This window comes from Dysidea avara, chromosome 1, assembly GCF_963678975.1.
Source record: "Dysidea avara chromosome 1, odDysAvar1.4, whole genome shotgun sequence".
In the NCBI taxonomy this organism is placed as follows: Eukaryota; Metazoa; Porifera; class Demospongiae; order Dictyoceratida; family Dysideidae; genus Dysidea; species Dysidea avara.
In genome coordinates this window covers 3,460,258-3,477,802 of record NC_089272.1, presented here as the reverse complement: position 1 = coordinate 3,477,802, position 17,545 = coordinate 3,460,258, and the positions used below count along the sequence as shown (strand labels likewise).

Genomic DNA, 17,545 nt, shown 5'->3' with positions numbered 1-17,545 from the left:
ATAGCTACAATCTTATTTATTTCTACAGTGGGTTTGAACCAACTAAGGACCTGGAATTCATACACCAAGCATGGGAAGATACACGTGCTTTATGCAGATCACATGTAATTCTGTTTAATCGTGTGTGGAAAGGAAATGCGATTCCTGTCACATAAAGAAAGATAAATTCATTTGATGGTACATAATATTATAATAACTTGTAACTATATACCTAGCATTTTGAAATGGTTAGGGAGCAATTTGGTGAAGTCGATTTTTTCGATTGTGGACTGTGGTAGTGTAAATTGATTGTTTTGCTCTTCTTGTTGTCTATTGCTATATTGTAAATCGAAAGCACTTACCTGAAACTTTAACAGTCCATTTATTTGTCCCTCTATACAACAAAACGTCATAAAATGAAGTCCAAGGAAATGCAAACAAGTTGGATTTTTGCTCAGTGGGTCACATCTACTGTTGTATATAACTGAATCACTACAAATCAGAGCTTATGATAAGAATTTTCTGTTATCCTGTCACAATGTCCTGACAAACCAGAATTAGCAGGACAGTTGCTTAAATTGACTGGACATGTTGAAAATTAAGCCTGTTGTGTCCACTATCATAGCAGAAGGACCATGTGTCACATGGTTTGCTGCAGTTGTAATGTGGTTAAAGTACACAAGAGGGTTGGAAATGGTACATCTGTTGTCACTTTGATTCCTTGGGTTGTAAGAATTATACTATCTCCTAGCAACCAACTGACTTATTGATAAAATTAACAGACATACCAGCTCAGTCCTTAGGCTCCCTTTTTGTGCTTTGATGGGATACTGTATCCGGACAAATTGCATTATGGTCAGATATCTACTTTACGCAAATTTGACCAGATTTTGTCTGATGTTGAGACATTATCATAATCTAATTCTATTAATCACAGAACTGAGAGATAAATATGCAGTGCTACTTCAGTAGTATGCACCACTGTATACTGACTGTGTAATGCACAAGTGAACTTTCCTATTAAAAGTATGTAGGCACACCTCCTTCACCAATTGTAGTGATTTCTGGTAATGTAGTACAGCTTCAAACAAATAACCAGGAACTATCAATGAAATGTGTACCAGATACTAAAGGTGTCGGTTACACTTGGGAGAAGAGATACAGTACTCTTCCTTCAAGAGCACGAGGAGTGAACACATCTAATATAATCATTGTTAACATTACACCAGAAGACTCTGGAGAGTATCGGTGTATAATGAATATCTCTACTGGGAGAATATTTTCTAGTTATGAATCAGTTTCTGTGAAAGGTACGTATAAAACATAGATGCATGTAGATGACACATTATGTGAAGAGCAGACTTTTGTCTTTTTAACTTTGTTTTTGAGTATTGATAACATATGGATCATTGTAGTGATAGCTTTTGAGATTTGTATGCTTTCAAATCAGCGTAATAGGAATTCTGCCAGCATACTTTCAAGCATAATAGGCTAGCAGAAGCATCAAGCATTATGCCAGCATAATAGGACAATTTTCAAGAATTTTAATTAAAATGTGGAATGCGCGTGCCAAAAATACTGCACAACATGAACACACTGCACTGCATTTCATATCAAAAACCTTGCAGTGTTATTATTTTTACTATTTCTTGACTGATTATTCACACTTTATGGAAATAAGATCGAGATACTCTCATAGAGCAGTCACTCTAATACAGCAGTCAGGAAATGCAGATCTACTCTAATAAAACAGTCAGCTCTTGAACATAATCATGATTTTGAGAGCATAATTTTGAGCATAATAGGCTGGATTTTTGAGCACTGCTCAAAAGCATAATAGGCTATTTTCAAAGCATAATTGGCTCAATCCTACAGCTTAACATGAATTGCTTTCTCTGATTGGAAGTGAGCAAACAACACTATTAGGCTAAGTTGTCAGATTCAATCATTAAGTTGAGTTATTTGTATATTCCACAACTCGGATAGACTAATGACTAGCTGCTTACAACTGACTGACTCATATCTACTGTAGTATATGATAAAGCAGATGAAATGTAGGACTGATTACGTTTCACTAAAATCTTTGTTTGCTTGTGTTCATTTCCAACAACTAATCATAATGCTTATAATTTTGGAAAGCAAAGTTTAGAAAATGGCCAAATTTTACTGAATTTTGGAAAATCACCCACATGGTCAATTAAAATGTTTGAAACTAGCATGGTGCTGTTGATAGCAGAAAGCACTTTTCAAACTTTTCTAAAGATTTTCTTGTAATTCAAGGTATTTATGGTTTATTCTACCCTTAAATGTGTAGGAATTTAACTTATAATGCTGTGTTTTAGAACTAAACATTTAATGTGTCAGATGTTCCCATAAGGGTAATGATTATTTTCCAAAATTCGGTAAAATTAACTAATTTTACATTCATTATCAGCCAATCATTTTCAGCTTAATGTTCATTTCCTGTGATCGCTGTTTTCTAGTAATTTCACCAAAAATTGTTCATCAACCATTTCCAATATTTGCTAACATTTCATCAATGGTTGTTTTCAAGTGCAGTGGCAAGGGATATGGACACAAGCGAGTGACATGGCACAAATATGGATCATTAAGATTACCAGTGAATGCTGTAGCATCTGTATCTGAGTCATTAAATGTGATCACTGCATATACTGTTGTGTTGCCACCAATGATTATGGAAGTGTGGAGGAATGTGCCTGGCTGGAAGTAAATAGTGAGTAGGTTTATGTACTGTAATAATGTACTAATATGTGTGTGTTGTGTGTGTGCCCACACCTTCAACTGTGTGACCTGGTACAGCCTCCTGCGGATTACTAGTCCTGCCCCAGGAGGGCATGCCTGCGCTGACTCATAGCACCTGAGTAGTGCACAGGTGCCCCAGTGCTGGCCACTGGGCAGCATGACCGCATAGTGGCAGCTGAAGGCTTTGCTTTAGCTTTGCTTTAGTGTGTATGTGTGTGTGTGTAATATTGTATGTTGCACTGATATTACATAATTATGTTCTGGCCAATACTATCCCTAATATCCCTCAGCCAACAAGTTTGTGACAATAGTCTACATACTTATATGATCACATTCCATCATAATTATTCCTGTACATTTCCATTCTTGTTCTTCAAATGATTTCCTATTTATTATTGATCGAGCATTCACAAGCAAATATTAAAAGAAAAGTCGCCTATTATCAAATTAAACAGTACATATTATCAAACTTAGCATACTTGGTGGGCTACTCAACAGATCAAGTCAAATAAAGGCTAACTAAAGACATATTGAGCTGTAATAACCAGCATACAAAATTTACAATAGCATCCTTCAGTAGTTGATTTTGGTAACTGGCTCCAGCGGTTCTAGTGGATATGTGGTGGCATGAAGTGAACAAAATTATAACGTCTTGATAAACGCCTGTAACTTCTCACCACATCAACATACATAATTCCAATTTGTGCTATACAATAGATTCTGAAGAGATGTTGTTCTTGAGTTCGAAGATTTAAGTAATTTGAACTAGCAGGCCTCAAGTTATAAGCAAAATGGTAGCACCTATAACAACCATGGTTTTAGTCTAATCTGAATAGCTCACGAATGACCCATTCAATCTCTTCAAAGTTTCTGTCATAGGTTGTTATCTAGTAGTTGGATATTCCATAGAAACTTCCAATGACAGGATAACTCCCTATTAAGTTGTTCATTAGAATGTGTGAACTGTTTGAAAAATGATTATTGAGTGAAATAGTACTGTTTGATAATACAATACGTACCTGTGTTTGATGTGTGGTAAATGATAAGCTCTACTGTTTCATGCATAACTTGTTACTATTTAGTAGATTTATAAAGTAGAAAGGAAGTGATCAGCCATGATAGCAGTGGCACAATAGTTAAGGAATTGGGTGTTCACTATGAAAGCCCCTGGTTCAAATGCTGATAAGTTTTTCCTGACATTTTCATGCATCTTTTTACCATGTGGTGATTGTTCTATTAGATTATTTTGACTCTGCAATTTACAGTTATTTGCTTTTGCCTTGTAACTCTATAGCTGTCAATGCGATTTCTTTTAAACCATAAAAAGAGATTTGAACTATGATGGTTAATCTATATGCATACTGATTTTAATTGTACACTGTAAGCAATTTACCCTGTAGGCATAACGAGTCAGCCTTTTTAAACGTAAATAATTGTCCATAGTTCTATGATTATTAATCAGATTTGTACCAAACTTGGTACGTGATTGTGCCACAACGCATTCTTGAAGAGTATCAAAGCCCACGATAATCAAGCTATAAGTTAGAATTTTATAATAGTCTTTGTAATATGTGTGAAAAGAATATTCTAAGCCCCCTGGATGAAGAAAAAACTGAAGAAACTAAGCCGAATTTTGAAGGCTTATAATTCACAATTGCATTGTAATCAATCTTGCTCAAATTTGGTATGTGGGGTGCTGAAGGTGAAGAGCATTTGCAGCATAAAAATTATTGCAATTTAAGAAGGTAGTACGAAGCTACATGTACATTAATATTGCATTTTATTTCTTCCTGTAAATATACTCATGGTTGAGTGTACCAGCTTTCTTGGCTGCCCGACACACTACCATGTGTCTTGATATTGTAACTGCAGTAAATTCATTAATAAATAAATAAAAACACCTAATCTGTCTTTAATTTCCTCCAGATACCATCTCAAAATGCAATTTTTTTTCTGGGGCTCTGTACCACTCTAGGATAGCTGCCTTTGGCAGCATTAGGACTAAGCCTTACCACTTTCTAATGCCCTTGTTAGACAAGACCATTGTTTGCAGAGTTGTTAACAATTCAGTTACCAACATAAAATTTACTATAGTAGATATAAACAGTATTGAGTTATATCACCTTAACTTTCTGTAGCTACTGCCATTATCATTGTCCAGCCATTGTCAAACACATACAGAGCAATTAATGGAAGAGAAATTGAATGCATTACATTGTGAGGCTAAAGGAATAGGTCCCATTTCTTACAAGTGGGAGAAGTACCAACCATCCAATGATAGCTGGATAAGACCTTCTGATAGAGCTGTTAATATCACATCAACTAAATTGATATTTACTGTGATCATGCAAGAGGATGAAGGTATCTATCGTTGTGTTGTTACCAATGATGATGGCAGTGTGGTGTCTGATAATGCTACCATTACTATGTTGGGTGAGTTATTACTTGCATTTTTTACTGTGATATATGACACTTCATTATTTTTGGTTACTGGGTTGATGCATTGACCATAACTATAAGGAATAAACTCACTAATTTCCCAATGGTCAGTTTATCAGGGGTAAATCTCGGATTTTTTCCAGGAGGGTGACTAGCCAAACTTCTGTGATTCCAAGGGGATGTGATGAATGCAGAAGTCAGGTGATAAGTGTCTATAGTAAAATTATGAGGTATATATTTTGTGCAAACTAGGGGACTGGGAGGTATGCCCCCCCATCCCCAAGAAATTTTGAAAATATGGCTCTCTGTAAATCGAAAGTATTTTCAGAAATGTTATATACAATTGTCATTATTTTTAAGGCTGATTTTGATGTGAGCATCACAATCATTGTGACCATCTCAGCAAACACCCGACTTGTTCGCACAAGCATGCATATAGAGCAGTTTCAAAACCATGGTAACCAAAAATTATGCAATGGACCACACCCAAATCGCCATGTTTTGTACCAGACTGTTTCATGTTGCAAGTTGAATTCCTCGCTAAATTCATGCTAAGACTTACTAATACGTAAGTAAAATGATAGAATAAAGTATGTAAGCGAGTTATTAGGCATTAAAAGATCCGCACTGCCCCCCAACAGGGCAGTTTCGTAGGAAAGAGAACTGCGTGAAGATGGATTTAGCCAAATTGCGACCTATTCACCGCCCAAAGGCGGTTATAACTAGGGGAAACTTGCAGTATAGGTCTTTATCCAGCACCACAGCATCGTACAGCCACATCCAGCCATCCCCGAGTTAGCCAGAATCGCTCATGTGCTGGGATTCCCACTTCCTGGTGTGTGAAAAAGCAGACAGCAAAATAAGACCGCTAAAGTTTAACTGATGGTTGATTTCGACAATAAAACTTAACTCTAGCAAAATTCACCACTAAGAGTCTTCTTTTGCTGGCGTTTTATCACAGTTTGGTAGTATGCCATCACTGGTCTCATGCCTTTTAGAAGCTCTGGCTAATCCTGGGATAGCTGGATGTGGCTGTACGCTGCTGTGGTGCTGGATAAAGACCTATACTGCAAGTTTCCCCTAGTTTTAACCACCTTTGGGCGGTGAATATGTCGCTATTTTGCCAAATCCATTTTTATGCATTTCTCTTTCCTACGAAACTGCCCTGTTGGGAGGCAGTACGTACCTCTTAATGCCCAATAACTCACCTACATACTTTATTCTATCACTGGCATCTATTTTACTCACGTATTAATAAGTTCTGGCATCAATTTAGTGAGGAATTCAACTTGCAACATCAAGCAGTCTGGTACAAAAACATGGCAATTTGAGTGTGGTCCATTGCATAACTTTTGGTTACTATGGTTTTTAAACTGCTCTATTGAGAAAAACGAAATTTAAAAATAATTCATAAAATTATGCATGCTACAAAGAAAAATATGCAAGTTATTATCGGGCCAGTTTTCAAAGAAGGAAGACGCACATAGATTAATACTATATACCATCTTATTCGACTGCTCATGGAGAGTTTGAAAATCTTTGTTTCGGTTCTGTAGACTGTAGCTTCAATGGTATGCATGTCACGTGCGTTTGTTTACGATGTGGTAAACATAAACAAGATTGTCATCATTTATTCTACCAAACCGCTTTCATATCCCTATGTGCAAGTGTCTACAGGGCTAACACTATACCGTGGCTGATGTACTGATCCATGGGGAACATTTTAAGCCAAATTGTAATGCTGTAGACTAATCCAAACGGAAGTTATGACTGCGAATGTAAGCGCCTGTAGTTTATTTTCAGTATAGTCGCTGTACAAATCGATTATCTTACTCTTCCTACTGGCTAGTGCTATAATTTCAAAACTACATACCACAAAAGGCTGAAACTTTGGTGATCCATTCCTTGGACACTGCTAATAATGCTGAGTGAATAAATATATTTTTTAAATTGTGTGAACAAGTCGGGTTTTTGCTGAGACGGTCACATTTATTAACTGTACTATACCAAGCACTGAACTGATTTAGCTAGACATACGATTATTTATGAATTATATAGTTCTAAATTAATCTGTAAGATGGAAACAGGTATATCTAGTTAAGGAGTGATTAAAACGTGATGCTGATGCTTTTAGAGATCAGAAAGTCATATAGCATACACACTCACCGATACAACCACTTTATTATAGGACCAATTAACACTTGTTGCATAACTTTATAAGCACTGTCAGCCACTGTGCGTACATGTGTAGCTTCTGTAGAACCTTTTAGTAGCCCATGCTTTTACTTGTAATGGTCACATCCTTAAGTGAACATGAACAGGGATGATCATTCCATCATTTCCTTGCACATGATTGCGGGAAAGATGACAAGGTGGTGGTCACCTCTTGCACCTGCAAAACTACAGTATTTTTCTAAAAATCAAATCTTATTGACAGAAGTCTTTGCAATAGGTCACTAGTATTTAATCATAAAACAACTCTTGTATTAAATGAATGATAATTAGGCATGAGGCTATTATGCTCCAAAAATTGAGCATTATAATCACCTATTATACTTTTGAGAATTGTCCATTATTCTCAAAATTATGCCACCATAATTGGCGAATAATGCCAATTTTTATTGCTGTATCAGCCCATTTTCATTGATGGTCAAGCTTCAAATAGTCTTGAATTCTTTAGCTGGTTGCTGTATTAGAATATTTCGTGAGTAAATAATAATCAGTGACTGCTCTATTAGGGTTTCCGACTGCTCTGTTAGAGTATCTCGATCTTTTTTAACGGAATTGTGTAATCTGCAGATTTTCCTACTGTTAAAGCTTTATAATCACCTCAAAATGCTAGCATAATTCCTGATTCCCACACATGCCTATTATTCCCAAAATTATGCCGGCATAATCGCTGCATCCCTAATGATAATGTCACTGCATAATCGTAATCGCCCGAGGTATGGCGATATATAACTACACGGGTAACTTAGTGTCATTTTACAAGCAAGTTTACGCTTACTGCACACATTAAGTTAATGAGGTAAACAACATTAACCATGATAGCAGTGGCTCAGTGGTTAAGGCTACACTGATAGAGGTCTCTGGTTCAAAAGCTGGTAAGTTTTTAAAATATATATGCACCTTTTTTTAACCCCCAAAGTGACTGTTCTATTATAGTATCTAATCGCCTCTATAGCTGTTAGTGCAATTTCTTTTAAACCACAAAAAGCTTTGAGCTATTATGGTTAATTTATACTTGGTATTTTTAACCCCAAAAGTTTACCCTGTAGGTATGGCAACAAGTTGGCCTTTTAGCGCAAATAATTGTCCGTATAGCTCTACTACTATTTATCAGATTTGCACCTAACTTGGTATGTGATTTTGCCACAATACATTCTTAAAGTGCACCAACATTCACGAAAATATTTACATTTTATGATGGTAATTGTAGATAAAGTGTGAAACAGAATAATCTGAACCCCCCAAACCCTTAGGCAAAGGAAAAAATAAAGAAATTAAGCCAAACTTTCAGGGCTTATATTTCATGATTGCATTAGGCAACCTTGCTCCAATTTGGTTTGTGGGGAGCTGAAGATGGAAGTGTAAAATTGATTTCAAGGGAACACGGAGCTACGTATGAGTAAAATTTGCATTTCTTTATCCCTGTCAATATAATTATGGTGTGGTACACCGGCTTTCTTGGACACTTGACACACTACCATGTGTCTTGATGTTATGTTCCATTTTACTTTAAAAATTATCAATTACTGAATAAATAATGTATACAATTATGTTCAATGGTAGTGGTAACATTTAAATGATGTTCATTGGTAGTAGAAAGGTTTACAGTTAATATTATCCATTTTAGAAAAAGAGATACCAAAAGTGTGCCCTCGTCTTAACAATCCAGTGAATGGACAAGTATTCCCAGTGAGTGATGGAAAGACTTTTGTCTTCACCTGCAATACTGGGTACACTATTGTTGGACCAACTCTTCTTACCTGCACTGATCGAGCATGAAGTGCAAAAGAGCCAAAGTGTGTTTCTGTAAAATCATTTGAAGATGCATATGGGAAATAGACATATACTGCTTATAGGTTTTTTTTTTTTCCTAACTGTTAGTATGTAGTTAGTTACCCACATATAAAAAATATGTGGCTTTGCATTCTCATAGAACTACAAATTCTGATTGTTTTTCATTTAAAAGCTGCATCACTGTTAATGTGGTTTGTAAGTGCTGCAGTCTACACATATTATTAATTCTATTTTGCATGCATGTTTTTTTTTATGTTGGCATAGCAGAAGAGAGTTATTATTACTATTATTATTAATGCTTTATAGTGACCAGCACTGAAGGTCTGACAGCAACTTGTGAGTTGGGGGGTGAATACCTGTACTTTGATTTCAGAGGCACTGTTTCACTTCCAAGCTGTTGAAACACTTTGATGCAGTAGTTTCATTCTTTAATAAATCAGTGAACTGTGTTTAGAAAAAAACTACTTAACATCAGTAAATGCTGGCTAAGTTTTTTTATCAATCAGCTGTAAATCACTTCACTCTGTTGGTGCCTTTCGGAGATGTGTCATCATCCACTAATGATAGCAATGCCAAAAATAATCTTAATGAGTAGATTTTGAAGCATGATATAAAGTCAACCCCAGATTCAAAAATGAAATTCATGGCTAGGTCTGTGAAAACAGGCCTTGTGGACACAAACTACACGCTGTCACTCAACATGTCATATCTCAGTATTGGATGAGTAGCACTCTGTAAATAAAGTCAAGTAAATCTTCATTTAATAAGGAGAAAAATTGAGCATGATGACATGAAACACTAATGAGTCATAAAACTTTAAAAACAGTGAGTAATTTTGTGGACCCATGAACATGCCTATTTTTACAGTGACACACTATTTTATTTATGAAATGTTCATAAAAATTAACACTGCAACATTGCAAACCTAACTAGGATAAATAACATAACAAGAGTGTATTTAGGGGGTTCTTTGGGTTCCAGAACCCCCCCCCCCCCCCCCCCTTTGAAATTTCAACTTGTGGACAGCTTGCAACCAAAATACCAGTTTATCGTAGTTTGACAGCACTGATAAATATATTACACGATGAATTTAAAACAGCACAGGGAGTATAGTAATAGTGTAATAGAAAAATGTTGATCTCTCTAAAGTGGATGAAGGGGGAAGAAGTGTACAAGTAATGCCTATGCGTTGAAACATATAATATATTAATTATGATCGAGATACTCTTAGACTATCAAAACTACTCTAATAGAACATTCATAATGGAATACAATCTTTAATATAGCTAGATAATTACAGCTAAATTAAATGATTTCAATGAGAATTGGAGTAATCATTGTTCATACAGTAGATCACTACAGCACCTGGCAAGCCATATGCATAAATCATAAAATTAATGATATTTAGGACTTAAAAAAAGAAACATTTTATATAAATTTACTATAGTTTCAAAAACATTTTAATACTCAAAATCTATCAGCAGCTGGGAGTTGCACCCCCAAACCCCTACAATTATACATAATAACATGTATACTACCATTGAAATCTGGAAACTGCCCTGGATATGCCCCTACATCAGGGGCGGATCTAGGATTTCAGAAGGGGGGGTGCTAGTATAATGGTTGGTTGGTTGGTTAAGAAAAGTGACAACTGGTTAATACAACTAGCTATAGTGTGCAAAGCACATTCATCTAGGGGGGTCTGGGGGCATGCCCCCACAGAAAATTTTTGCAAATTTAGCCTAATCAGTTTAAAATTTGGCAATACTTTTGACTGAAAATGATGCCATTTTGTTTAAGTGATTGACAATGTTTGTAAAGCATTGTGAGTTACCTAAGTGTAATAATAATGAAATGACACCATTATTCCCAAGCAGTTGTAATACTAGCTGTCATATAAGGGCACAGCCAGTAACTATATAAAAATATATTCTTTACATAAAGAACAGGAAGGAGAAGGATGCAGCCATATATGATCACTTCCCATTAATTTTGTGTTTGAAATACCTTAATTTAGCAGTACATTAAATTTAGCAATTTTAGAGTTTGGTTTTTTTGCTAATTGATTGCATCAATTCACGAATTAATAAAATTTATATGGCAAATTCATCAATATAAAATATCGCTAAATTTAGTGTATTGCTTGGCTTAAGGTATAGCTAGTGTGCTTTACAGTCTCATGGCTCAAACTATAATGTCCAAACAGTAAGGGCAAATATACACTCACCATGCAGTGTGTAGAGTATATACATAATATGTAGAATTTTCCAGCTAGAGGGGTCTGGGTGATGCTTCCTCTGGAAATTTTTGGAATATAGCTATCACAAGATTGAATCTGGAAGCTATTTTTAACCAAATACTCTATTGTACTGAAAGATTGTGGGGTACAAGATGGATGAGTTCAGTTGTAAGCAATTTTAGAAAAAAACAAAACTACTGTACACCTTTAATGCTATTGGATGCATAATAGTGGATTGTCAAAGACATACACAGGATTGGATCTTAAGGTCACTGTAGAGATTTAAAATGCACACAAAAATAACTTCAACTTTGTAGTATATATAGCCACGGTCTGTTCTGTTACTATTTCAATCTGACTTTTTCAACTATATGGCCCCATCACCATATTAATTTTTACAACCAGAGTCGAAAGTCATTTACATATACAACTAGTTTTGGCCACAACTAACCCCTTATAATGTGACAGCATCAATGCTGTGGTATCATTAATTGAGCTTATAAAGTTGAGCTTCAAGGGGTTTGGAAGTGCAAACCCTGTATGACATTAAATTTTATTAGCTTCAATTGATGCTAGATTCAGATAAATGCAGCATGGAACTTTGGTACTGATAAAGCAAAAACAAACAGTTCTCAGATAATACAGCCTTATACATGCCATGAAATTAACTGTTTTACTTAAGCATGTTAACCCAAGCATCAATGTAGCTACAACTGAAAATACCCACTATAATTAAACTATTTGACAGGAGTTGCTCTCAGACAGTGATTAGTATATGGCAGGATGTTTGGAGCAATGGTAAGATAACGGTGCACAGGTCAAGTAAACACTGGCAACATCTTGAAAAAAGTGAAATTATGATGGATGTTCTATTAGAGTAGTTGACTGTTCTATTAGAGTATTTCGATTTTTAGCAGCTTTTAGGTTAAGTCCCACACCAAAAAGTATAATTTGAACCCCACTTAGTAATCTTAAGTAAAGATTAGCTATTCTCCCTCCTATTTCCATCTTTTCATTGCCCATACATATGTATAAGATGTAATTGCATCTATACTGCAACTTCTAGAAGCTTCCTAGCTTGCACATGGTAAAATTTTGGAGGGGGAGTGCTTCAGCACCCCAAGCACCCCCCCTAAATCCGCCCTTGTACATAAACCAGTAAATCATGATTTGTACTTGGAAAAATCACACTTTTGGGAGTATATCCTTGTTGCAGGATATCTATGTTATGCCTATGCAGCAATATTTGCCATTTTCCATTATGCCATCACTGCTTGAAACTTCTTTGTTTACTAGAGTGGTATATCCCCAGTATATGGAACAATTAATTGTTTGGTATTTTAGTAGTTTTTCAGTAAACCACAATCAAAAGTTATGAAGATTGAAAGTTCAAAAAATGGGTCAAAATTTGTGTGTGTAAAAGGTACCTTTTCACAAATCCAGTCACATAAATAAGAAACTGAAGTATAGCTGAGGTTTCTATTGCATCATTCCAACACCTGCTATGAAGCATTATGCCTTGAGTTGCTGCCTACATGTTTTAGAAAATGGTCAGCCAGTAATGAAAAGGACATTGTAGCTATGCCTCTTGCCACTGCTTTGCTAAGTCAGTGAAAATGCATTAAGTACTTTTTATCAGTTGTAAATTTATGGTCACACTCTTATTAGTGTGATTGATATGGTGTGCATACTACCCTTGTAAAGATGTGCCAGTTTGGACAGCAATATCACACCTGTGCTGGTGTGTTATGACCACTTCTGTATTAACAGTGAAGAGTGGACATCCTCTAAAAGCTTGAGAGAGTTTTGGCCCAAATAAATAACATTGCAAATTACGACGGTGAAAAATCGATCAAATTCAAGGTATTTCGCGTTATTTTATCTAGAAGAAATGGACGAAAATTGCTGCCGCTCTAGTGTTTTCTTGATTAGACCTACTGCTACACATGACTATAGTTTGTAAGTTGATTTGAAAATATCAATTTCTCGGTTTGCAGACCCTACCATTTGTGTTGTACCACTATTTTGCTGTGATTTCCTTCCATATTGGTGAAGCATAACTGTGGTATCTAGCATCGGCAGGTGAATTAGGGCTGAGGATTAGATAGAAAACTGAAGGATTAGTAATGGTGAATCTGAACATGTATGCAGGTATGCCTCGCTTCCACTAAAGCATGCGGGCGGAAACGGGAATCTAGTTTAAGGCCTTAATTACCACCAATCAGGGGCGGTGAAGCAGGCCAAAGAGTGAGGGGGCTAGGCCAGCTGTAAGTTGAAGACCAAAAAAAAAAAAAAAAAGGTCACAGCCTGCTGACAATAGCTACTCTCCACCGATTATATATAACTACACATACGTAGCTAAGCAACTTGCTACACTGCTTCTCTGAATACTGTGACTGCTCTATTAGAGTATCCAGATCCTGACTGATCTATTAGAGTAGGGGGGGGCTATCCACCGCCTATGCCACCAATGCAAGCGCTTACTAATTACCACGATTTTGCACATTCCTGTATTAACACGCCTCACCTTCTTGTACTATAAAAGTACGTATGTTTCGACATCAAATCAGAATCAGTTATTCTCAATCAACATTACAACTACTGAGAGCTGACTCGGATCAAAATTCTCTCACTTGAGTCCCTCAATATTGCCGGTGTCATTATTAGTAGTTGAGACTAAGTTATACGCGCCGGTTTAGGCTGTCAAGATGGAGCAAACTGTCAAGGATAAATCTTCTGAGTTGTTTATTGACCACCCCGCTCTGTTTACTTTAGTGGCTCTTCCAATAGAGTTGCTAGTGTACATATTCTCTTTTGTTACTAGCACACGTGACAGAGTGAAACTACGCTATGTTTCACAACTACTAAAAGCAGCAGTGGAAACCCCGTCGTTGTGGAGGGACTTTATCTGGCCACATTATGATTTTCGTGAAAAACGTTGTATTGAGAATGTGTTGAAGTCGTGTGGTAGACACATGAAACAGTTATCATTTCCGAATCACGCCATACATGTGAAATCGTTACAATATTGTAATAACGTCCTACGACTTAGTTTGCCTTCAGTTAAACTAAGTGTCAACCAACTGAGGACCATCATGCAATCTATGAAGAAACTGCAATATTTAGATGTTTTGTGGGTGTCAAAAAATGATGTTAAATTACTACTTTTGATAGTGGGGTATCCTGTCTATGGTTGCACCATCAAAGAACTTACAATTAGAGAACAAGTGAAGTATTCCTCACGTACTGAAGCATTAGTGTTTTTGCTTAATGAGTGGACAGCATCAATGCTAGTACCACATACATTAAATGTTGTTAGTGATGGTAAAATTGGTCATGTACTTCATTATTGGTGGATGTTGTTCAAGAACTCCGTATCACAACCACATCATCATGTTGGCTATTTTAATTTGTATTGTGCATTTAGGATCATCATTGATTTGGTTCCTGTATTTCCTCTATTACGCATTGAGATTAGCTTTATGCCATCCTTTAACACTTCATTTGTTATTGCCAAAAACTGTGGATTGTCAGGATTGGAACAAGATCATATATTGTTAAATGAGCATAGTACTGCTAATGGTTATGTATTGCACAAGGGTGTAGTGAAGAATAGCCACCATCTTCACCGTACTCCTATGAACATTAATAATATTGAATTTTTGACACGTTTCAGTGCTACTAAATGTGGCTTCTTTTCTGAACATCTAGAGCAACTAGCTATAGCTTGCCCCAACTTGCAACAGTTAAACTTGAAGGAAAATGTTAACTGTTTAAAAAGCTTGCAAGGTTTACGTGCAATTGCTACTCATCGAAAGCTAGAAGGTTTAAACATTTTAGAAATTTCACTTGGAGAATTGGAAAGCTGTGTAAAATTGTGGGAAATTTTAGTGGATTTACAGCTGACTTATTTAGCTATTGATTTATGTTGCTTGTTATGTTCTGAAGAAGACAACCACACTAAGGAGAGTATTATCAGCCTACATCAGAAATGTTTAAAACTAAAAGCATTGGAGTCATACGCTTCCTGTACCAAGTGTTTTGAGGTTGAAGATTTGCTTGAGACTGAAGAACTGCTGTTGCAATTCAACTTTCCGTCACTTATCCATTGTGTTACCGATATTGACAATGTCAATATTGGTGATAGACTTAAATATTTGTACTATGTAAGTGATAGACACTCTTGGGAGATGGCAAACTGCAACTTGGAACAGGTGTGCATTGTAGCAGATTCATTTTCTCTGCCTGACAATTTCATGATCACACTGTCTGCTCATGGTGGACTGGTGCATGTATTTTTGTGTGCCAAGTTTGTCACACAAACTGGAATTGCAGCTCTTATAGGAAATTCTCCAAACCTCATAAGTTGTCATGTCTATAGTACTAGTTTGTGTATGTCAAGAGATTTCAGATTAAGGCTAAAGAAGAAATATGCTCATAGGAAATTATTTTTGTGTGGCAGTTACTGTTTTGTCAAAAGAAAGGAAACTGATAAAGAGCTTCGTCGTTTAGTTTTTCGGTAGAACATGGACTGTGTGTCATTATGGTCATATTCCCATTAGTTTGTATCTTTTGTATACTTTTATTTGGTTATAATATTTGTTACTTCACTTCATACATAACATGGTGACAGATTGCATCGAGCCCCATGTCATAGAGTTCCTTATCTCTAATGCAGGGCCACCGACGGGTAGGTGGGGAGTGGCCACTGGCACAAGGTGGGGGCCCATAATACCTACATTGTTCACACATGCAACAACAATTGCAAAGTGTAAATCTTTCCCTGTCATGAGATGCCTCAGTAAAAACTAATTAATCAAGTTGTAAAAAAAGGGTGCAGCCTCTAAAAAAGCCAGGGTGAAGAAAGATGTGAAATCCAAGGTGGTGGCTAAGAAATGGCTGTGATGGTAGGCTAATGGCAAAAAATTTAATAACGGTAATTCAGGTGAATTTGTGTTGCCTCCTCCAAGGATTCGGCACCCTGAATTGTTGTTATTAAATTTTTTGCCTTTAACCTACCATCACAGCCATTTCTTGGCTGCCACCTTGGATTTCACATCTTTTTTCACCCTGGCTTTTTTTAGAGGCCAGACACTTTTTTTACAGCTTGGCTGTTTTTGATCAGATATCACTTCTTTTTGTAATTTCATACCTAAAGCCAGCCTATATGGCCAGCTTTGGGTATTATTTTTAACTTGTATGGACTTGGGGAATACTTTGGTAATCATAGTGAATTGCAGTAATGTTGATTCTTGGCCACTGCAGATATTAGCTCTTTCAGTTACCAGTTAATTTCATAGAGTCTTTTAACATGGGGTTACAGATACTTGTAGTTTCTTGGGCGTGCCTTTTTTTATAGCAAAGGTGTTTTTTTTTTGGGGGGGGGATACTTGATATTCCAGATACTACATATAAGCTAATTTTTTCAGTTACCAGGGCTGATGCAATAAAACAATTCAATCAAGAGTTTATAACTGTTGATATAATAAAAATAGTCAGCCGTTTATATTTGGTATCTAGTTACATTAATTAAACCACTTTAGCATGGGCGTTCAAAGGAACTACTCAGGGTTTAACTGGCATACTGCGTGGGCAATATCATGAAAATGCGGTTTGCTCATGGCTTTGATGCCCAACCAGTTCAAATATACGGTATGCTTTGACTCGTTATATTGAGTAACACAGAGCATTTAATTATGGGTTTGGGTTTTGTAAATTAGGCTAGGCTCAGTGAAATTGCTAAGTTTAGATTATTTTAAGACAAATGATCTGTATAATGAGCACTTGGGTGATGTGTGGATGTGTATTTCTACCCACTGCACGAGGAACGTGTCAGCTATTGAGCAATCACGAAACAAGAAGAATATGACAACCCAGGTGAGTAGCATATAGTCCTAAGTACTTAACTTAACATATTAACTTACTTACTGCCACAATAGTGAAGGTTTAATGCAGTATTAAATACTTTACACTTCAAAAATCAATCTCACAATGGAAGTTTTTGGAGTGTGTTGAACATACAGTAACTGTTGTTATTGTTATTATCTACTTTACCAGTTAGGCACTGGAGGGCAGTGGCGTATCTACACCCAGGCCTGGGCC

General features: G+C 36.3%; 1 protein-coding gene across 4 annotated transcripts; it reads left to right on the top strand.

The window, feature by feature from the left end:
- Positions 1-51: 51 nt before the first annotated feature.
- On the top strand, positions 52-9,374 carry LOC136248045 (muscle, skeletal receptor tyrosine protein kinase-like). 4 transcript variants are annotated; one of them, XM_066040047.1, is made up of 4 exons: positions 52-177; positions 2,539-2,713; positions 4,881-5,175; positions 9,038-9,374. In XM_066040047.1, the coding sequence occupies exons 3-4, from the start codon at positions 4,932-4,934 to the stop codon at positions 9,187-9,189; spliced, it is 396 nt and encodes a 131-aa protein (XP_065896119.1). In that variant the 5' UTR covers positions 52-177; positions 2,539-2,713; positions 4,881-4,931; the 3' UTR covers positions 9,190-9,374. The 4 variants fall into 4 exon arrangements, with proteins under 4 accessions (XP_065896119.1, XP_065896013.1, XP_065895957.1 ...); XM_066039941.1 differs by lacking the exon at positions 52-177 and adding an exon at positions 285-1,289 and having other exon boundaries at positions 2,463-2,713; XM_066039885.1 differs by lacking the exons at positions 52-177; positions 9,038-9,374 and adding an exon at positions 285-1,289 and having other exon boundaries at positions 2,463-2,713; positions 4,881-5,176.
- The last annotated feature ends 8,171 nt before the right edge of the window (positions 9,375-17,545 follow it).